This window comes from Grammomys surdaster, unplaced genomic scaffold, assembly GCF_004785775.1.
Source record: "Grammomys surdaster isolate TR1022 unplaced genomic scaffold, NIH_TR_1.0 131, whole genome shotgun sequence".
In the NCBI taxonomy this organism is placed as follows: domain Eukaryota; kingdom Metazoa; phylum Chordata; class Mammalia; order Rodentia; family Muridae; genus Grammomys; species Grammomys surdaster.
The window spans coordinates 1,614,153-1,636,400 of record NW_021604589.1 but is presented as its reverse complement, the minus strand read 5'-3'; the positions used below and the strand labels follow the sequence as shown (position 1 = coordinate 1,636,400).

The 22,248-nt window shown below is 39.6% G+C and overlaps 1 protein-coding gene across 4 annotated transcripts in view; it reads right to left on the bottom strand.

The window, feature by feature from the left end:
* Positions 1–3,381: 3,381 nt before the first annotated feature.
* Ctps2 (CTP synthase 2) overlaps positions 3,382–22,248 on the bottom strand; it is a 117,475-nt gene continuing 98,608 nt past the window's right edge. For all 4 annotated transcript variants that reach the window (XM_028761967.1, XM_028761973.1, XM_028761977.1 and 1 more), the window contains exons 18-19: positions 4,809–4,920; positions 3,382–3,573 (exon numbers count right to left, since the gene is read on the bottom strand). In XM_028761967.1, the coding sequence (XP_028617800.1) occupies positions 4,851–4,920 (70 nt within the window). In that variant the 3' untranslated portion in view covers positions 3,382–3,573; positions 4,809–4,850. The remainder of the gene's footprint in view (positions 3,574–4,808; positions 4,921–22,248) is intronic.

Genomic DNA, 22,248 nt, shown 5'->3' with positions numbered 1-22,248 from the left:
TGGGTAATGTGGCCACATGGTACAAGTCAAAATGACAGCACCCATAAAACTTCAGGATCCCACTAAGCCCTGTGACAATCACTACAGTCCTTTATAAGGAAAAAACACTCCAAGGTGTTATTTTGTGATCTTATTTTTTTGTTTTCATTTTGATACAGTCTTTGCGTGATACATTTACTGGCTTCTAAGGAGGACATAAAGGTTTTCCCAGCCACATGCCTCTAACCCTGGCATACTAACAAAGGAGCTAACACTTTGAGACTTGCAGGTCCCAACAGAAACTCAAAGGATAATGTGCCAAGTGCTAGGCAAGCTGTTGTTGGTGAGAAGCTGGGTCCCGATGCCTACTATTTCTGCCTGGAATCTCTAGGCCCATTTTCCTCTAACTAAGATAAAATGTTGTCATCAAATGGCTGTCTTATGTTCTGGATCTTTGTCATCTGTTAAGTTTACTATGGCCCCTTAGATGGACCCTCCTCTGAGGCACTTGATTAAGCTGCCCTTTCTACATCACCCCTTTGTCAGCTCTAATCAGTTAAGAGTTCTGTGCACTCAACCTCCTAAAAGCAGTTAGGGTGACCTCTGAAAAGGGGACTAATGAGCCATCCAACTCATCCCTCTTCTTGCCACTCTGGGCACTTTTTTAAGGACTCAGAACTAAAACAGTAGACTGAAGGCTTCTGTGCATCAATTAACCTGTCTTGCCAGCTCTGAGAAAACCTTAAACAAAGGGGACAGAGCTCAAAGACCTAGGAACCGAAAGAGTCAATGACGAGTGTGCTGACTAGTTTTATATCAACTTGAATACAAGTTAGTGTCATCTGAAAGGAGGGAACTTCAATTGAAAAAAAAATGCTTCCATAGGATCAGCCTGTAAGGCATTTTCTTAATTAGTGATTAATGGAGAGGGCCCAGACCATTGTAAGTGGCATGACAGCCCAGCTAGTGGTCCTGGCTTCTCTAAGCAAGCAGGCTCAACAAGCCATGAGAAAGCCAGTAAGCAGCACCCCATCCATGGTCTCTGCATCAACTCTTTCCTCCAAGGTCCCAGTTGAGCCCTTACCTTGGCTTCCCTCAAAGGACTATAAATCAGTATATAAGCCAATGAAACTCCTTCCTCTCCAAGTTGCTTTTCATCATGATGTTTCATCACAGCAGTAGTAATCCTAACACAACACCCCTACTATGGAGGGCCTTTGTTCCCTCCCATTCTGGCTTTTCCCTTGATCACTTCTTCCCTCCTAATTCTAATTATCCCCATACTTACGTTTTACCCTAGCTTTTAAACTTTCTACAGAACTTCCTTCTGGATTAAATCACTGCCATGATTAGGTTAGCATTAGGACAAATGGCTTCCCTGGCTAAGGTCACCTACTGGGTGCCCAGTCTGAGGTCTCATCTTACCATATGCCCTCACCCTCACCCCAGCTAATTAATTGTCTTCCAAGGGTCCTCTAGGAGTGTGTGAAGGCAACCACAGAATCCACTGCAGCCAACGAAGTTAAAATGTTTCTCTTGCTACAAAAAGTCAATCCTACCTATCTCCCCTTAGATACTGGGCACAGAGCTGACCCACACTCCCCCTATACCCGTTGTCCCCCTTCTTGAAGGAAACAGCCAATGGAAGAATATGGCAACTTGAGGACTTCTAAGAATGAAGGGTTAATGACCTTCTAAAAAGTCTCAGGTGGGCTGAGAAACTTTGGACTGGAAAGTTGACTTTACTGATAAACATCCTGGGGGTGGGGGTCAGGAATCAGGACTCTCCTGATAAGAGGATCAGCATACCAATCTCCCTGCTATCTACCACTTTGAACCTGCGGGGAAACCGAGCTTTGAGCTTGCAGGTGGAATCTTCCATTCCCAAAGTTCTCTTTTCTGTCCTATGAAGTCCCCAACCCTTCTGTGCCACGTGCACACAAGTGTCCACTCCCAAGGGAAACAGGTGTCCTTCAGTCGTTTTGGTTAAAGAACAAGTCTGCTCACGTAGAAGTTGGTCTGTGCTTTCCATTATTTCCAAGTTGCCTTGATCAATCTAATTTTAAGTTGCCAGGGGATGAGGACAGAGAGGAATACCTCTGGAGTGACTGTCAATGGGAACAGAGGTTAATTCTGGAGTCATTTCAAAACCTGAGAGTTGTGGGCTGGAGAGATGGCTCAGTGGTTAAGAGCACTGACTGTTCTTCCAGAAGTCCCAAGTTCGATTCCCAGCAACCACAAGGTGGCTCACAACCATCTGTAATGGGATCAGATGCTGTCTTCTGGTGTGTCTGAAGACAGCTACAGAACTCATCTATGTAAAATAAATAAATAAATCTTTAAAAATACTGAGAGTTGTGCTGTATCAATAAATGCCACTGCATAGTTCACTTTAAAATTGTTATTTTTCCAATTTAAACAAAATGTTAGCCAAGCATGTTTGTACACGCCTTTAACTCCCAGCATTTGAGAGGCAGAGGCTGGCATATCTTTGTGAGTCTGAGGCCAGCCTGGTCTACATAATGAGTTCTAGGACAGCCAGGGCTATGCAGAGAAAACCTATCTCAAAAAAAAAATGCTGATCTTGAGCAGGGCAGAATAGCTCACACCTATAATCCTAACGCATGGGAAGTTGAGGCTGGAGGATCACAGTGAGTCAAGACTATAGTGGACTACACAGTAAGTTCCATGTCAGCTTGCTCTATGCTGTGAGATCCTGATTGAGAATAAGAAAAAGACAAAACAACAAAAAAGACATGAAAATAAAAGAGGGACTTACTTGAGAAGAACGGTTTCAGTGAGAGTGGGATGAGAGTGTAATAAAAAGAGGGAGCAGCAACTGGGATGTGAAAAATAATAAATAAATAAATAAATAAATAAATAAATAAATAAGACACTGAAAAAAGATTAAAATGACTAAACTGATTCTATATATGTATGAAGTTGTCAAAAGAATAATAAAAATGTAACTTGAATTAAAAAATAAAATTATTGTTTTGTTTTTAACATATTTTTAGCGTGCATGTGTCTATGTGTGCACATGCTGGGGTCAGAAGACTTGTGGGAGTTGGTTTGCTCCTGTGTGGGTTGAAGAGATGGAACTCAGCCCTACTTATCCAGATTCCTGAATTTTCAGATCTTCTTTACATTTTATATTTGAGAAAATAGACGGATTGAAAATAAACAGAATGAGAAAGTGAAATAATCTTAACTCCCACATTAACCTATAGTTCATATCCAGGAAAGAGAACAACTCATTTTTAAACCCAAAATTGGTTATAGCACATGCCCACCACCTTAACCATGCAATACTGTGAAGGCAAAGTTCCCCTAGTTCCTGCTTACCACCTTGAACTCACTATGTTCTGGAAAAAAAACACAAAACCACTTTCTGCCCCGAGATCGCTGTTGAATTACGTTTAATTAATGTGTGAATACTACAGGCTGCCTCTGGAGGGAAAAGAAAAGGATCCCTTTGGTTCTGTTTCATGAAGTAAACATTTTCAGATTCTCTTTGAATCTTCACAGCCCATGTCTAGGGAACAGTGTGGTGGTTTTTTCAAATAAGTCCTTCATCTTAAGTATCTTCAGAGGCTTAAAAAAAAAAGGTAAGTGTTAGTTACATCAAACAGTGAATAATACACACCTTTAAAATCATCCCGGTTCATCTTTACAGCATTTTAGTTTGTTCCTGAAAGTCATCATCTATGTCATCCCACTTATCCTTCAGATAAAGAGAACAATGGACAGAGAGCTCACAATAGAGTGACACAGCTCCTTGTGGTTCTTTTGTTCTTGTTTTGCAATTCTGGGAATTGAGCCTGGGCCCCAGGGAAGCCAGACAAGCACTCTATCACTGTGCCACAGCCCCAGTTGAACAGAGCAGCGAGCTCCTGACAAGTTGTCCAAAAGCAGCTGTTCCATCTAAATACTTGCAAATCAACTCAAGGCCTGTCATAACCTCTAGACTCATCCCAAGTGACATGTGTCTCCAAGTATAAACTTAGTAACACTAACCATGATGCTGTCCTCTCTTAGAATACAGTAAGAGAAGAAATAAGCTGCCCTTCCACACCAATCTTATCTCTGGCCTCTTCTTGCAAAGAAACAATACTACCTTTTACTTTTAATTTTTAGATTTATTTTATGTGTATGTGCGTTTTGACTGCATGGATGTATACGTAACACATGTGTGCCTGGTGCTGTCAGGAGACGGCATCAGATCCCCTGGAACTACAGTTACAGCTCATTGTAAACTGCAATGTGGGTGCTGTGAACTGAACCCAGGCTATCCGAAAGATCCACACGTACTTGTAACCACTGACCTAGCACTCCAGCCCCAATATTATTTTACTTTATACAAAACCAAGAGAATCTGCTCTGCTACGAGTGGCCTATGACACATTCAGCAATATAGGGGGTTTTTTTTTGAGCTTTATTTTTTAAAACTTTTTAAGGACTTATTTTATTTTATGTGATGAGTGTTTGCCTATAAGCATGCCTGTGTACCACATATGTGCCTGGTACCCACAGAGGCCAGAAGAACGCATCGATCAGATGACCTAGAATTGGAGTTGTAGATAGTCATGAGCCACCATTTGGATGCTGGGAATAGAACCTGGGTTCTCTAGCCAGTGCTTTAAGCCACTGAGTCATTTCTCTAGCCCCCTATTTTGTTTTTAAATTTTATTTTATTCTTTTACTAATATGTATGTGTACAAATGTATGTGAGAGTGACAGAGTAAGTACAACCATGCCACAGCATGTGTGTGAAAGTCAGAGAACAAATTCCATGAATCAGTTCCACCCCTCCTACAATGAATTCTTACCCTCTTAGGTAGCTTCTGCTATTCCTGAGGCAAGAAAGACCTTCAGTTGATATCCAGCTCAGCAAGCTTTGCCTCTGAAAAGCTGTCATCGCTGACGTCACTGTATACATCGCTAGATTAACAGAGAAAAGTTACTCAGCAAGATGGTAAAAAAAAAAATGCCACAAGTAATTATTCAAGTTTTAGCTCCAAACCTGTTCCATAATTACAATCCATGTAGAGGAAATACTAAGGGATATTCTCTGATCAGTCTGTAGAGTCCAATGACATGCTTGCTTTGCTCAGAGAAAATGATCACTTACCTTCATCACAAGTTGTTAGAAAATTTTATAGGTTGAAACATAGAACATGAAGAGTGTGGATCAACTGCTCACTTCCACAAAGCCTTGACTGCTCTGCAGCCTGCCTGTGGCTTGCTTCTTACTAGAGGAGTTCTATTAACAAACTGATTTCAAGTGAAAGCCTAAGCCAAGAGTGGTGGCTCACACTTGTATTCCTAGCACTTAAGAAGCTGAGGCAGGGGCTGGAGAGATGGCTCAGAGGTTTAAGAGCACTGACTGCTCTTCCAGAGGTCCTAAGTTCAATTCCCAGCAACCACATGGTGGCTCACAACCATCTGTAATGCATATGATTCCCTCTTCTGGTGTTTCTAAAGGCAGCTACACTGTACTCATACACATAAAATGAATAAACATAGCTTAAAAAGTTATAAAATAAGAAGAAGCTAAGGCAGGAAGATTGCTCAAGAGTTCTAGGCCACCCTGAACTATTGTAAAACCCTGTGTCAAAAAGAGAGAGAGAGAGATGAGGTGAGGGGGAGCCATAACACCTTCAGGAAAATGGATGTAACTGGAGATGATCATATGAAGTGAATTAACCCAGTTTCAAAAAGAAAATGTATATCTTATCTTATTTGTGACTCCTATTATTTTACAGGAAATATAAAATCTTGCATGTATATATGACAGGAAAACTGTCATATATATGACAAAGTAAAACCATCTAAGAGGAAAGACATAACTAATGGGAGGGACCAGAGAATGGAGGGTGAAGAGCTAAAGGGGAAATACTCTCGGTACTCAATATACACTTGTAGGAAAACCTTAAAATTTTGTTTCATTTTAATCATTTTATAAAGAAAGAGGGCCACTAAGATGGCTCAGGAGGCTAAAGCACTTGCTCTGGAGACGAGACCTGCGTCTGAGTCCCAGGTAACTGACTCACGACGTTGTTCTTTGGGTTCCACTCTCAGCACTGTGGCAGTCATGTATTCGAATACACACCACACACACACACACACACAATTTTTGAAATAAAAAGAGAAAGAAATGAGACAAGTGGAAATGAGGTCACTATGGACATACCTTGAAGGAGCTATTGGGATTCAGCCCTTCTCCCTTTTGCCCCCTAGCCATCATAATGTAAACAGTTTTCTTTTACCATGTGCTCCTCACCATGATGTTCTGCCTCACCATGGACCAAAAGCAGGGAACCAGCGACCACAGCCAGAACCCTTATGTTTGTTTATTTCTTTTGTTTTTAGAAAAAGACAAGCATAGTTGATGGATCCCTTTATTTCGTGTCAATCTAGACTTGGGGCTAAATCTCACTCTAGCTGAGGCTGAGTACCACTTCATCCTGTTCTTACTGAAGCCAATTTGTTCCCAAGGTTATGAGCCATTAGTTCCATGCTAGATTTTTCATTTTTTCATCCCTCTAATGACAACCATGTTCTTTGGCAATGAGAGGGTTCAGAATATACTACTCTAAAATATGACACCTTGGCACAGTTTACATTTTAAAGTGAAGAAATCTAAGAAAGTGTGGCAGGGCAAGACAGTGCAGAGAGGTTCCTCCATCTTGTATTCTTGATGAGAATTTTAGGTTTAACTAGAATTTGATCTCCTTGACAGAAACTCCCATGGAAAATTACCCAACTCTATTCTAGGAACCCAAGGCCAGGATTTATCTTGCCTTCTGTTAAACAGCTACCTGTTTGTGTAAACCTCCCCTACCATACATAACTGCTTATCTTAATTTTGGTTAGACTGCTTACTTGTGCAAAACCTCCCCCTGCAGCTGCCCAGCAAGATAACAGGATGCGACCTTTGTTTTCCAAAGCCTCTTACTCTAAAATCTCTGGGCTACACTTGGGTCCTGAATACCTGAGAGTAGTCTCAGAAGCTGGAATAAAGACTTTCAATTGGCTATAAACTGAGTCTGAGTGGTCTTCTCTGGTGGGCTCCCCATAACAATAGCATATGTTAATATTTCTTGGGCTTTCATCTGATCTTCTGCCCTAAAACAGGTAATCTGACCTTGCACCACAGATCATGAGACCCTAAAATGAAAGATGCCTCACTAAACAGGGAAGGTATCCATGAAGACACAAAAGCAGCTGAATAGGCCAGCTTTGCTGAGTTCTCCCAGTTGATTATCCTGACATCACATCCCGTTTGTCCATTCATATTTCTCCATGCCTCTCCTGCTGTTCATCAGATATGTTATAACGGCAAACACTAAAGAGGTCTGCGAGATAATTCGACAGGGAAAGTACTTGCTGTGCAAGCCTGCGGACCTGAGTTCAATCTCCAGAAGCCACATAAAAAGTGAAGGCAGAGAAACAACTCCATAAAGTTGTCCTCTGATGTATACAGGAAGGAAGGAAGGGAGGGGGGAAGGGAGGGAAAGAGGGGAAAGAGGGAAAGAAAGAGGGAAAGAGAGAGGGGAAGCCAATGTTACATATGAGGTTTTAATTACTGTGCCTAAGAGATCCATGAAACAAAAATCCCTCTAACCTGTAAGCCCAAGAAAAGATATCTCCTGAAATGCTGGAGGCTATTATTCCCTTAAACAAGTTTGCTTGACCCATCTGCACTGGATATGCTTATGTACTTGATCACATGTAGGCACGTGACAGGAAATACATCAGGATGTATGCTTGCCTCTGATTTGACCTGATGGGTAATGAATTGTGGATTTTGTCTTTTTAAGCCCCTGAAAAATGTGACTTGTTGCCATTTCCTGGGAACTCCAAAGTGGTCCTGGCCAGTATTTAATTAAAGCTTGCTTCAAATTTGGCTTTAAATTGTGGTAGTGGTCTTATTCTTGACCTGTGCGATTAACAAATGAAAGAACAAACTAAAGTTTCTCTGTTTGGGTCTGTATTTCCTGGAAAGACTCTTGTGTCATAAAAAAATTATATTGAATAGATGTGTATTTGGGGAAGGGTGTTTGATTAGTACTGGGGATTGAATGCAGAGCCTTGACTACTGAAGGCAAATATTTTATTGTTGAACTACATCCTTGTTTTATTTAGTTTATTTGAAGCAAGGTCTCTTATACTCTTGGAGTCCAGACTCAACTCTACCTCCTGAGTACTGGGATTCCAGGCATGAATCACTCTCCTCCCAACCCTCTGGTTTATTTTCTTTTCAGATAAAAAGAAATTCAGTCTCACTAGATCGCCTAGATTGGACTTGAACTTTCACTTTTCCTGTCTCACCCTCTCCAAGCAACTGGGATGCTATGCCACCAGACTTGGCTATGTCATGCATTTCTATTATTAATCTCTCTAAACTGACCTTGAAACCCTAACCACTTTGGATTATAGCATTACTATGATTTATAGTCAGAATCATCAACATTTTCCATTCTCGAATTCCTCGTGACTAGGGGTGTGAAAAACAATCTGCATAATATATCAATTTAAGGTAAGAAATATATGAGATGTTCAGGTTGCCTTCAGTCACACATAGGTTTTTTCAAAAGGACAGATTCATACATCATCTCTGTAAGTTAGCTCTCCAATTGAAGTTTTGCTCTGAGCCATGTGCTCTGTTTGGGTTTCTCCTTGCCTTATTCAGTTTCAAATAAACCAGCATGTCAACAAACTTTACTAGAAGTCAACTGATCTATAGCAATTACATGAATAGCAACCCTTCCACGCCTGACCCATTCCTATCTTTTGCCAGGCACTTGGTAGCAAAAAAATTCTGAATTCATTAACTGGTGAAATTTCATGTTCGTTCTTTTAAAAGAGGGAAACTACCAGAGAAGGTCTACAGATACAGGCTCGAAAACAACAATCCTACTCTACACATATTGAGTAATTATCAATAAACAGATCCACTGAATCATCAAAGTTTCTGTTTTGTTTGTTCACTCTCTTTCTTGACTTTCTGACAAAATAGCAGAGACAGGGAGGCAGTGAAGAACCAGCCTGTCTTCATCTAGGCTTAAAAGCCATCTGACAGTAAAGACGAACTAGGTTCATTCCTGTTTATGATTAAACCTCTCTTTCTGAAGGATTAGGCTATGTTCCACCTGTAACCTTAACTACAAAAGTTTCTGTACTGTCTGTTCCAGGAATGACGATCATGTCTTTGTTTCATGAAGTTGTTGATAACTATCTTGCAGCCCTGCCTTTGTTTCAAAGGGTTATATGGCCATCTCTGACTACCTTGTTATGGCTACCTGTTGTTATGACTACCTTGTCTGCCCACCTTAAGACCATGTCTTTGTTTCAGGAGGGACAAGCTTGTTATCCTTATGTTTGACTCCTGTAACCCCACCTATTTTGCCTTCCAAATCTTCCATTTGGAGATCTCCTAACCCTGAGCTACAAAATAAAAGTCTTCTGTTCCTCACATCCAATGATGACCTCTGGAACCCTGCCTTAGGGAGAGGCAGCCTTGTATACATAAATAAAAAGACTTGTTTTAATTAATTGCTTGCTTTAATTAATTTAGCCATGATGATTTGGGTCACTGGTCTCTCTCTTCCCACCTTTGGGATTAACATTAGTAGGCCAGGGAAAGCAGAGAGTAAAAGATTAAGATTTGGTCAAAACTAGAATATATGTTAGCTAAAGCTATAAAACAACTTATCCTTATTATTTCTAAAGTTAAACAACATCTCCTAGCTACACTTTTTAGTTAGGGAAAAGCACTTGCACTGCTATATATGAAAGCTTGTTTTACTTGTTTGTTTTTTAAATTGACCTAAGGGTTGGGGGTGTAGCTGTTAATAGAGTGGTTGCTTAAACTGGGCATGGCAGTTCATGCCTGTAATCTCAGCACTCACACAGCTGAGAAAGGAAGACATGCCATGAATTTGAGGCCAGCCTAGACTCCAAAGGGAGTTCCAAGATATGGTAGGCTCCAGAATGAAAGCCTATCTCAAAAGCAATTGACTACTTAAAAAAAAAAGAAAAAGAAAGAAATCATCTACAACTTCATCAGAGATTGGCCAGAGATGCATAAACTTGGTCTGAAAAACTATAAAAATAAACTTTTGCTATTCATGAAGGTTCCATGTTCCTATGATATCCTTTCAAAATTAGGGAAATATAGAGGATATGAAAAACCACTAGGCATATGAGTTTCCAAATTATTTCATAGAAATAATGTTTAAAGTTAATTAATTAATTAGTTAATTTTAAAAACCATAAAAATTAATTTAAGAAAGAATTATTTCCTGGACCAAGGATAATTCCCCAGCCCTGGCCTTGGATGGGTCAGCTCTAACCCACCAGCTCTCATTTCCTCTCTGACAGTTGTCTTTCCCAATTGTCAATTCATTAAAATGCAACAACCCAAGTCAAGCAAATTGAGGCTCAGCTTGAATTTATTCATCTCTGAGGTTAATAGTTTTCCCCCTAAGTGTTCTGAGAGTAGGTAGGTCAATAAACTATGACACTCACCGGGCAGTGGTGGCGCACGCCTTTAATCCCAGCACTTGGGAGGCAGAGACAGGTGGATTTCTGAGTTCAAGACCAGTCAGGACTACACAGAGAAACCCTGTCTGGAAAAACCAAAAAATAAATAAATAAATAAATAAATAAATAAATAAATAAATAAATAAATAATTACAGCTAAACTTGCTGATTTAGGGCATCCGGAGGGAGAAAAACAAGTGCTAGAAATAAAATGTGGGTCATCAGACAAACACAAAACAACACTGGCTCCTGCAACAAACTAGAAAACATGAACAACACTCTGGGCCCTGTATGATTTAGGGGATTATTTTTGTTTCACACAAAACAAACAGAGTCAGTCATAAGCTAGATATGCACATAGGTATATTTCACTTAAAGATATATTGGCTCAATTTCAAGAGTAACCTATCTTTTTTAATAATACGCAGACATACATATTTAGGGTCTTTTATTATTGTCTATGGGAAATTATTTTGCAGTGTAGATCACAAAGCCTCAAACTCACCATCCTTCTGCCTCAGCTTCTTGATTATGGTAGTAAAAGCCAGCACTATGCCCAGCTAAATACCATGGTCTTGCATATTAAATTCTATTAAGTGTCACAAAACAGACATGTGTATCTCTTGTTACCTTTTGGAAGACAAAGCTTTAAAACTATCCAATATAAGTACAAGCCACAGTGGCTATCTAAGTTTAAAACACTTAGAATCGAATGGAATTAAAGATTCCCTTCCTTACTTGTACTCCTAACTTCACGTGCTTTACAGCCAAGTCTGGCTAACGACTGCCATTTTTGAATTGGGCAGATTATTGAACATGTCCATCGTTTGAGAAAGTTTTAATGGATAGTATTGATTTAAAACTAATGGGGCCAGCCAGATGGCTCAGCAGGTAAAGATGCATGCCAAAGAACCCCTTGGTGAAAGGAAGGGTACTGACTCTTAAAGGTTGGCCTCTCAAGACATGCACGCACACATGCAAAATAAAAACGTATTGAGTGAACTTTAAAAAAAAAACTATTAAATGATTTCTTAAAAAAAATAAAATCACTGTAGTAGTCATGATTGTCATTATTTCCTCAAAAAGTGTTTTGAAGGGCCTTGCTGTGAATGGTTAATTGAAATCATAGCAAATATCTCTCATGAGCATGTCTCCCAAAACTCCCTTTTAAAAAAAAGTAGTCTATGGAAACCATTTCTTTTAATGATTGTTAGGTTCGAGGAAAAAGAAAAGAAGTGGGGGGGGGGAGGCTGAGTCAAACTATCTTTTATTCAAGACATTTCTCTGGGGATCTGAAGTAAGAAGCTAGAGTTCCATCAATAGAGCAAGGAATCTTTTAAAGGCTTCCAAGGGAGCGGGAGGTCTTGCATTAAGAAGTAGGCTTCGTTCACAAGTAATCTATAATGCTTGACCAAGGCAAGGGACTGGGACATATGTGAAGTAGGCTATGTGAGAGGACAGGGGAGGGGGGCTTGGGTAATACGGAAGCAGGAGGGCTGCCTTCCACCTCCAAGTGGCACAAAGACAGGGTGCTCTGTTCACAGCCCTCTCTGCCTCAGGTTCTAACAGTGGCAAAATAAAACCCATCACTTTCAGTCTAGGTGGAACTTGCAATCCTAGGACACTACTTTGACTTTCAAGGCTTGACCACAATGGGCTCCATGTTTGTTTTTGAGACAGTCTTTTGCAGCTCATGCTGCTCTCAAACCAACCACATAGTCAAGGATATCCTTGAATTTCTGATCTTCCTGCCTCCACCTCCTAAGTGCTAGACTGCAGATGTGGTCTATGAAACCTGGTTTATGTGGTGCTGGGGATGGAAGCCAGGGCGTCATACGTACTAGGCAAGCACTCCGCCAACTGACAAAACACTTCTATCATTTGAGAAGGTTTTAGTGTATAGTACTGATTTAAAATGAATGGCTAACCTGTCTGTCAATAACTCCTGACTCCTAATAAATTGCCAGTATATGAAAACATCCCAAGACGCTAGGGAAAGGGTGCAGTGGCACTCCATATATTCTACCTTTTATGCTACCCTGAAGCAAACATTAAATCACGTCTTCTCTATTAATAGAAAGAGGTAAATAGAATTTAAAGATGAATTTAATGGCAAAATTCAGACTCCCAGCATGTTTTCACTCCTATAGTACTTTGTATCAAAATCCATTTCATGTAAAAAAGTGTGTTTTCCAAACACACAACCATGCACAGTTTTCCCCAAGGCATTGTTACTGCTACACTTCCTTCTTTCTTGAAAGTTCCTTGGAAGCCATAAAACACAACAGCAAGGGAAGAAAAAAAACTTAGTATGATCCAAATGAGTTTTGCATCTCATAGTAAACAGGAGACAATAACCTAGTCAGGCCTTTAAAAGCACAGAAGTCTGTATCAGTATGAACTCCATCCCTGGCTGACAGCCATATTATCAACACCACTGTGAAGCACAATCTATAAAGTGCATCTTTTAACCAATGCATAATCCCCCCAAAGAAGGAGTACTCAGATGTGATTTATTAACAATAATTTACCTGGGAGAAAAAAAACCCTCAACAATCACAGGGGTGGGGGTGAGAGTTGGAAAAATGTTGAAAAGAACTGCACAAAACAACAACAAAAGAGGTTGGGCTTTCTTTCTCAATTCCCTTTTGCTTGAAATATAACAAAGGAGAGTACCAAAAGAAAGGGCAACCAGTCTTTTGATAAAGGGTACCAAGCCTCATGTTAACTATTCTTCACAGTAGCCCTAAGGATAGACAATGGCAACTTGGACACAACTCTCTAATGAATGGCAGATCCAGGAGCATCAACTTTACCATCAAAATCATCCCCACAGCATAAAGTTCAGAGCGTACTGGAAACTGATGCAGGGGAGTGCATCTGACTCTGGTTCAGAGCAGGCAAAGTGAGGCAGGCATGCCTTAAACTCTAAGGCTTAGAGAGAGCAAGACAGAGTGCTAATATAGTACAGTGGCCCCTCAGCCCTAAGCCCACCTTCACAAACCCCATGAGCTGACATCCTAATAGGATATAGATCTGCATTCTCTCTCACTAAGAAGGTCCAGAATACTTATCAATAGCCAGGAGGCAAAGGCATTAAACCCCTCTGGAGAGTTTTTGAGACTTTGAGGTATTCTATATGGATTTATGTGCATGATATGCCATAGGCCAAGGTAAGCCATTGAGGGTTTTGAGCTCCAGAGTCATGTGGCAAGACTATTCTAATGGCAGAAGACAGATTAGGAGGATTAGGAGGAGACAAAAATAGAGGCAGAAAGTCCGTGCAGGAGGATTCATAGTAGATAAAAAGATGAAGGTGACTGGAACTAAGGTTAAAATTAATACTAATATTATCATCAACAACAACAACAACTAAGTTCCTATCATACACCAAGCACTTTGCTAAATGATTTGCATACAATAAGAAACTTTATAGTCATTATTACCATGTAAACTAAGAAATTTTATCTTAAATGGGACCCAGAATTTTGTTGCATACAGGAAATGCACCTCAGTGACAAAGACAAAAACTACCTCAGAGTAAAAGGATGGAAAACAATTTTCCAAGCAAATGGTTCCAAGAAACAAGCTGGAGTAGCCATTCTAATTTTGAATAAAGCAGACATTCAACCAAAAGTAATCAAAAAACATAAAGAAGAACACTTTATACTTATCAAAGGAAAAAAAATCTACCAAGGTGAACTCTCAATTCTGAACATCTATGCTCCAAATCCAAGGGCACCCACATACATAAAAGAAACTTTACTAAAGCTCAAAGCACACATTGCACCTCATACAATAATAGTGGGGGACTTCAACACCCCACTCTCAGCAATGGATAGATCATGGAAACAGAAACTAAACCGAGACACAGTGAAATTAACAGAAGTTATTAACCAAATGGATTTAACAGATATCTATAGAACATTTCATCCAAAAACAAAAGAATATACCTTTTTCTCAGCACCTCATGATACCGTCTCCAAAATAGACCATATAATTGGTCACAAAACAGGCCTCAACAGATACAAAAAGACTGAAATAATCCCTTGCATCTTATCAGATCACCACAGACTAAGGCTGGTCTTCAATAATAACAAAAACAATGGAAAACCCACATACATGTGGAAACTGAACAATGCTCTACTCAATGACTTGGGCAAGGAATACAGAAATTAAAGACTTTTTAGAATTTAATGAAAATGAGGACACATCATACCAAAACTTGTGGGACTCCATGAAAGCAGTGCTAAGAGGAAAACTCATAGTTCTAAGTGCCTACAAAAAGAAACTGGAGACAGCATTTACTAACAACTTGACAGCACATCTGAAAGCTCTAGAACAAAAAGAACCAAATACTCCTAAAAGGAGTAGACAGTAGGAAATAATCAAACTCAGGGCTGAAATCAACCAAGTAGAAACAAAAAGAACTATATAAAATATCAACAAAACCAGGAGCTGGTTCTTTGAGAAAATCATCAAGATAGATAAACCCTTAGCCAGACTAACCAGAGGACACAGAGACAGTATCCAAATTAACAAAATCAGAACTGAAAAGGGAGACATAACAGAAACTGAGGAAATTAAAAAATCATCAGATCCTACTACAAAAGATTATACTCAACAAAACTGGAAAATCTGGATGAAATGGACAATTTCCTAGACAGATACCAGGTACCAAAGTTAAATCAGGAGCAAATAAACCATCTAAACAGTTCCATAAGCCCTAAAGAAATATCAGTAGTCATTAACAGTCTCCCCACCAAAAAAAGCCCAGGACCAGATGATTTTAGTGCAGAACTCTATCAGACCTTCCAAGAAGACCTAATACCAATTCTCTGTAGACTATTCCACAAAATAGAAACAGAAGGACCACTACTCAATTTGTTCTATGAAGCCAAGATTACATTCATACCTAAACCTCACAAAGACCCAACAAAGAAAGAGAACTTCAGACCAATCTCCCTTATGAATATCAATGAAAAAATACTCAATAACATTCTGGCAAACCGAATTCAAAAACATATCAAAACAATCATCCATCATGATCAAGTAGGCTTTATCCCAGGAACGCAGGGATGGTTCAATATTTGGAAATCCATCAACATAATCCACTATATAAACAAACTCAAAGAAAAAAACCCACATGATCATCTCACTAGATGCTGAGAAAGCATTTGACAAAATTCAATGCCCCTTCATGGTAAAAGTCTTGGAAAGATCAGGAAATCAAGGCCCATACCTAAACATAGTAAAAGCAATTTACAGCAAACCAGTAGCCAACATCAAACTAAATGAAAAGAAACTTGAAGCAATCCCACAAAAATCAGGGACTAGACAAGGCTGCCCACTCTCTCTATCTATCTAATCAATATAGTAGTTGAAATCCTAGCCAGAGCAATTAGACAACAAAAGGAAGTCAAAGGGATACAAATAGGAAAGTAAGAAGTCAAAATTTCACTATTTGCAGATGATATGATAGTATACTTAAGTGACCCTAAAACTTCCACCAGAGAACTCCTAAACCTGATAAACAACTTCAGCAAAGTGGTTGGTTATAAAATCAACTCAAACAAATCAGTAGCCTCCCTCTATTCGAAGGATAAACAGGCTGAGAAATAAATTAGGGAAATGACACCCTTCACAATACTCACAAATAATATAAAATACCTTGGTGTGAATCTAACCAAGCAAATGACAGATCTGTATGACAAGAACTTCAAGACTCTGAAGAAAGAAATTGAAGAAGATCTCAGAAGATGGAAAGATCTCCCATGCTCATGGATTGGCAGGATTAATATAGTAAAAATGGCTATTTTGCCAAAACTAATCTAGAGATTCAATGCAATCCCCATCAAAATTCCAAATCAATTTTTCATAAAGATAGAAAGAGCAATTTGGAAATTGATTTGGAATAACAAAAAAAAAAACCAGGATAGTGAGAACTATTCTCAACAATAAAAGAACTTCTGGGGGAATCACCATCCCTGACCTCAAGCTGTACTACAAAGCAATAGTGATAAAAACTGCATGCTATTGGAACAGAGACAGGCAGGACTATCAATGGAATAGAACTGAAGGCCCAGAAATGAACCCACACACCTATGGTCACTTGATCTTTGACAAAGGAGCTAAAACTGTCCAGTGGAAAAAAGACAGCATTTTCAACAAATGGTGCTGGTTCAACTGGAGGTCAGCATGTAGAAGAATGCAAATCGATCCATTCTTATCTCCTTGTACAAAGCTCAAATCCAAGTGGATAAAGGACCTTCACATAAAACCAGATACACTGAAACTAATAGAAGAGAAGATGGGGAAGACCCTCGAACACTTGGGCACAGGGGAAAGTTCCTGAACAGAACACCAATGGCTTATGCTCTAAGATCAAGAATTGACAAATGGGACCTCATAAAATTGCAAAGCTTTTCTGTAAGGCAAAGGACACTGTCAATAGGACAAAACGGCAACCAACAGATTGGGAAAAGATCTTTGCCAGCCCTACATTAGAGGGCTAATATTCAATATATACAAAGAACTCAAGAAAAAACTCAAAGAATTCCAGACAACCAAATAACCCTATTAAAAAATAGGGTACAGAGCTAAACAAAGAATTTTCAACTGAGGAATATTGAATGGCCAAGAAGCACCTAAAGAAATGTACAACATCTTTAGTCATCAGGGAAATGTAAATCAAAACAACCCTGAGAGTCCATCTCACACCAGCCAGAATGGCTAAGATCAAAAACTCAGGTGATAGCAGACGCTGGCAAGGATGTGGAGAAAAAGGAACACTCCTCCATTGTTGGTGTGATTGCAAGCTGGTACAACCACTCTGGAAATCAGTCTGGCGGTTCCTCAGAAAATTGGACTTAGCAATACCTGAGGACCCAGCTATACCACTCCTGGGCATATGCCCAGATGATGCCCTAACATATAACAAGGACACATGTGCTACTATGTTCATAGCAGCCTTATTTATAATAGCCAGAATCTGGAAAGAACCCAGATGTCCCTCAACAGAGGAATGGATACAGAAAATGTAGTACATTTACACAATGGAGTATTACTCAGCTATTAAAAACAATGAATTCATGAAATTCTTAGGAAAATGGACAGAGCTAGAAAATATCATCCTGAGTGAGATAACCCAGACACAAAAGAACACACATGGTATGCACTCACTGATAAGTGGATATTAGACCAAAAGCTAGCAATAACCAAGATACAACTCACAGACCACATGAAGCTCATGAAGAAGGAAGACCAAAGTGTGGGTGCTTTGGTCCTTCTTAGAAGGAGTAACAAAATACTCACAGGAGCAAATATGGAGACAAAGTGAGGGACAGAAACTGAAGGAGGGGCCGTCTGGAGACTCTTCCACCTTGGTATCCATCCCATGTGCAGTCATCAAAGCTAGATGCTTATGTGGATGCCAGGAAGTGCATGCTGACAGGAGTCTGATATAGCTGTCTCCTTAGTTCTGCCAGAGCCTACCATATACAGAGGTGATGCTCACAGCTAACCATTGAATTGATCATGGGGTTCCCAATGGAAGAATGAGAGAGAAGACTGAAGGAACTGAAAGGGTTTGTGGTCCTTGGGGAGAGCAACAACACCAACCAACCATAGCTTCCAGGGTCTAAACCACCAGCCTGGGAGCACATAGGGAGGGACCCATGGCTCCAGCTGTATATGTAAGGGAGGATGGCATTGTCGGGCATAGGTGGGAGAGGAAGTCCTTGGTCCAGTGACGGCTGAATGCCCCAGTGTGGGAGAATTCGTGGGTGGGGAGGTGGAAGTGGGTGGGTGAGGACACATCCTCCTAGAAGCAGGAGGGGGGATGGGATAGGGGTTTCCTGTTTGGGGGGGAAATGGGATCACATCTGAAATGTAAATAAAATATCCAATAAAAAAAGAAATTTTATCTTGTGTGGGTGGACTGTATGTGGTGTGTATTGTTAGGGTACAGTCCAGGCCTCATTAATCCACAGCTTCCAGTCCCCTTTTTTTCAGATAAGGTCTCACTGTGTATCCCTGGCTGGCCTTGAACTCATAGACAACTACCTGCATGGCTCCACAGAAACTTTTTATAAAGAAACCAGTGCAGAGAAAGATGCGGTCACACTCATTCAGTAACAAAGACTTGGCTTTGAATTCATTAAGTCCTATCCCAACCTTAGAGCTTAGGGTCTGAAAGCTCAGGCCACATTTACTTGTAGCATAATTTAACACTTGCCTAGCATGGGCAGAACCTCAGGTTCAATCAGTCTTCAGCATCACTTACCAAGTATGGTAGTATAAGCCTGCAATCTCCGTACCAGGGAGTTAGGGAGAGGAATTCAAGGTAATTTTCAGCTATTTATTGAGTTAGAAGCTAGTCTGGTATACATTAGACCTTTCTACAAAGCTAAAAGATAGTATGAATACAGCGATTGTATTAGGTTGTTGAGCTTACAGGTATATTTTCCCCCAAATTTTTTTGTAACATTATATCTAGAAGTCAACAGAAAAGTAACTCTTCTCAAGTTAGGAGTCAGCATGTGATTTAGAAAGACAGACAACATGAGTGAAATGGGTTCCTTCTCTTGTTGCCTGCCTCCAGGATTCAAAGATTAAGGTATCACAGTAGGCTGGGATGTAGCCCAAGCAGGGGGCGGGGAATGTACAGAGCCCTGGCTGGATTCAATCCTCAGTGTCACTCAAAAAAATTAAGTAGCAATGGCAAATACAAAGAAGACAATGGAGTTACTACACTAGGAGTCCAGTCCAGAGGGAGTAAGGGAACGGAAGAGCCAGAATTCAGTAACACACTCCCTTTAAGAACCCTTTTAATTATGAAATAGTTCTGACTTTTGAGTTTGGTGTACAACAGTCAAGCGAATACAGTGCATCAACAAGTGTCTTCTCTATTATTTTTAATACTACTCTGCCTCTTGTTTTGCTATGAAAAGATCATTTCTCTGAACAAAACATAGTAAATGTTGTTTGGAGACACGCTCCAAGGTCCTAAACCTAAAATAAAATATTACTCAGCTGTCTTAGAAGCTCAGTTTTATCCTCTTTTTCTGGCTTAAATAAAGTCTATTTTTAAAAAGAGTGGTTATTTTTGCAATGTTGTACTTATAGGACAAAGAGGGAGCCTATCTCTTTTCCTTAACCATGACTTTTTTTTCTGCACAAAGGTAACTAATGATACAAAAACAAGTCAGCAAGCTTCCTCCAAATACTAGGAAGTATCAGATTTTATAGGCTACATATCTCAATCATAAATGTCTTTATATTATAATCTTTTAAAAATATTTTTTAAAAAATCATTTTAGTTTGCCCCATACAAAAAAGAAAAAAGATTGGGCCAAACTTGGCTTGTGAATGATAGTCTTCTAAGCCTTGGTACAAAGTATCTACTGTATCTTATCAGAGAATTGTTCTCTTGAGGCTTTTGATAGCTGATGCCCAAAGTCAAGTAAAGAAGGATTTTATTTACAACTGGATGTCACTGTGACAGAAGTAGACTTGCAGAGTTTCTGCTTACCCTTGACTCTCCCAGCTTTTCCATTTGCTCATAAGTTTGTTAACCACCAACTTGGTTATATATACAACCAAAGTGTGTGTGTGTGTGTGTGTGTGTGTATATATATATATATATATATATATATATATATATGTATATATACACTTTCAAGCATATGTGTTAGCAAATTTTCCAGTGTTTTTCTCTTCAGTTTCTCTAAATCAGGAATTATTAGGTTTTAATACTCATATGGTAGGAGTGTCCAACCTTGGTCGAAGAGAGCTGTAAATTCAGCCTAATATGAAATCACAAATGTACTTTTAAAACATGATTTTTTGCCAGCTTTTTAAAAAGTCCTGTCACAATGTCAAAAGGCTGGACATATCTGCAGAATAAATGAAGAATGAAGATTAAATCAAAGGATTCAAGGGAAATCGTGATTACAAAAAACCGAAGCTAGCCAGCAATAATGTCCTTATATCCCAAACTGACACATCCTTCTTGAAGTCACAGAGTACACAAAAAATGCATAGCTCTATATTTTAAAAGATATGTGTTTCTCCCATAGATTTTTTTTTTATTTCTTCAATACTGGGGCTCAATCCCAAACAAAGCCTTGTATATGCCAAACAAGCATGCCACACAACTACAGCCTGAGCCCAAGTCGACACATTAAAAAAATATTCTTAGATCTATCTCACTCCAAATAATGTCTTCCACTTCCCTAGTTTGATGTCCTATAAAATATGAATCCTGGTGGGGCTCTTCATTAGATATTTCAGCCAGAAAATACTGTTGCCACAAGCCACGTGCTGTGCTTTACCCCGATAATTCTAACGCTGAGACAAGGACACTGCAACAAGTTCCAGGCCAGCCTGGACTATAGAATGAAACCCTGCATCAAAAAAAGCCAGGAAAGTAGAGAGGATACCCAAAAAGAATTAACCTGAAAGCTGCCATCTTTCAAAAGGTGTGTAGGGTCAGTCTGTAGCTGTTGGCTTTCAGAATGAATTCTCCACTACTAAGTTGAATCAGGTTGCTTGGGGGGGGGGGGGGAGTCTACATTGTTTGTATAATATGATTAACAAAGAACACTGCTTTTCTTCTGGGAATCTAGAATTTTGATAGATGTTAGACAGAGAACATCTGTGTAACCAGGACTCAGTAAAAACATCTCAACTCCAAGTTTAAAATGAAATTCTATGGGCAGAAATAACACATACACAATCACACACTCACACACACACACACACACACACACACATACATACCCCACATCAGTGCTGGAATGAGGGTGTGCTCAATGATATCACAGAAGGGATTAAGGGAGCCAAGGAAACCTACAAATGGACTTGTATAAGCTATTTCCATCTTGTCCCTGACTGATCCCTGTGTGCATGTACATGGTGTCACTGTCATAAATAAATACTAGCTGTGAATACAACTTCACTCTGATTTTGACTCCAGAATTACTAAACGTCTAGGTATACTTAAGTGGGACCCTCAAAGCAAGGCTCTTAGTTTGAGTTTTTTTGTTTTGTATTTTGAAACAATTAGCTCAAGTTGGCCTCAAACCCATGGTGACTCACCTACCTCAACCTTGCAAGTGCTAGGATTATAGGTGTGAACCACGACACTCCGTGGTGGTGGCTATCTTTCTTCCTTTTTTTTTCTTTCCTCCTCTTCCTTTTCTTTTTCTTCTTCCTCCTTTTCTTCCTCCTCCTCCCCTTTCTTTTTTTTTTTTTGAGGCATGGTCTCACTATGTAGCCCTGGTTGGCCTGAACTCAATAGCAGACAAGGGTAGCCTTAAAGTTAGAGCTGTGCCTTCCTTCACCTCCTGAATGCTTGAATTAAAAATATGTACCATCATGCATGTACTGGTAAATTACATTTTGGGGAGAATGCATGTGTGGAGGTCAAAGGACAATTTGTGGGAGTCATTTCTCTTCTTCCACCAGATGGGTCCTGGGGACCAAATTCAGATTGTCAGGTTAGGCAGCAAGTGCCTTTTCTCACTAAGCTATCTATCTCTCTGGCCTGATTTTGCACGTACTTTTCAACAATTCATTAAAAAGTTTTTTTTTAAAAAAAAAAAAAACTACCCTAGAATGATTATGCCCATTCTGAACCAACTACTGTAATCCTAAATAAAACTAGGAAGAAATAGTCCTTTAGAACTGCTGGCATTCCGCAGAGATAACCAAGAAGCT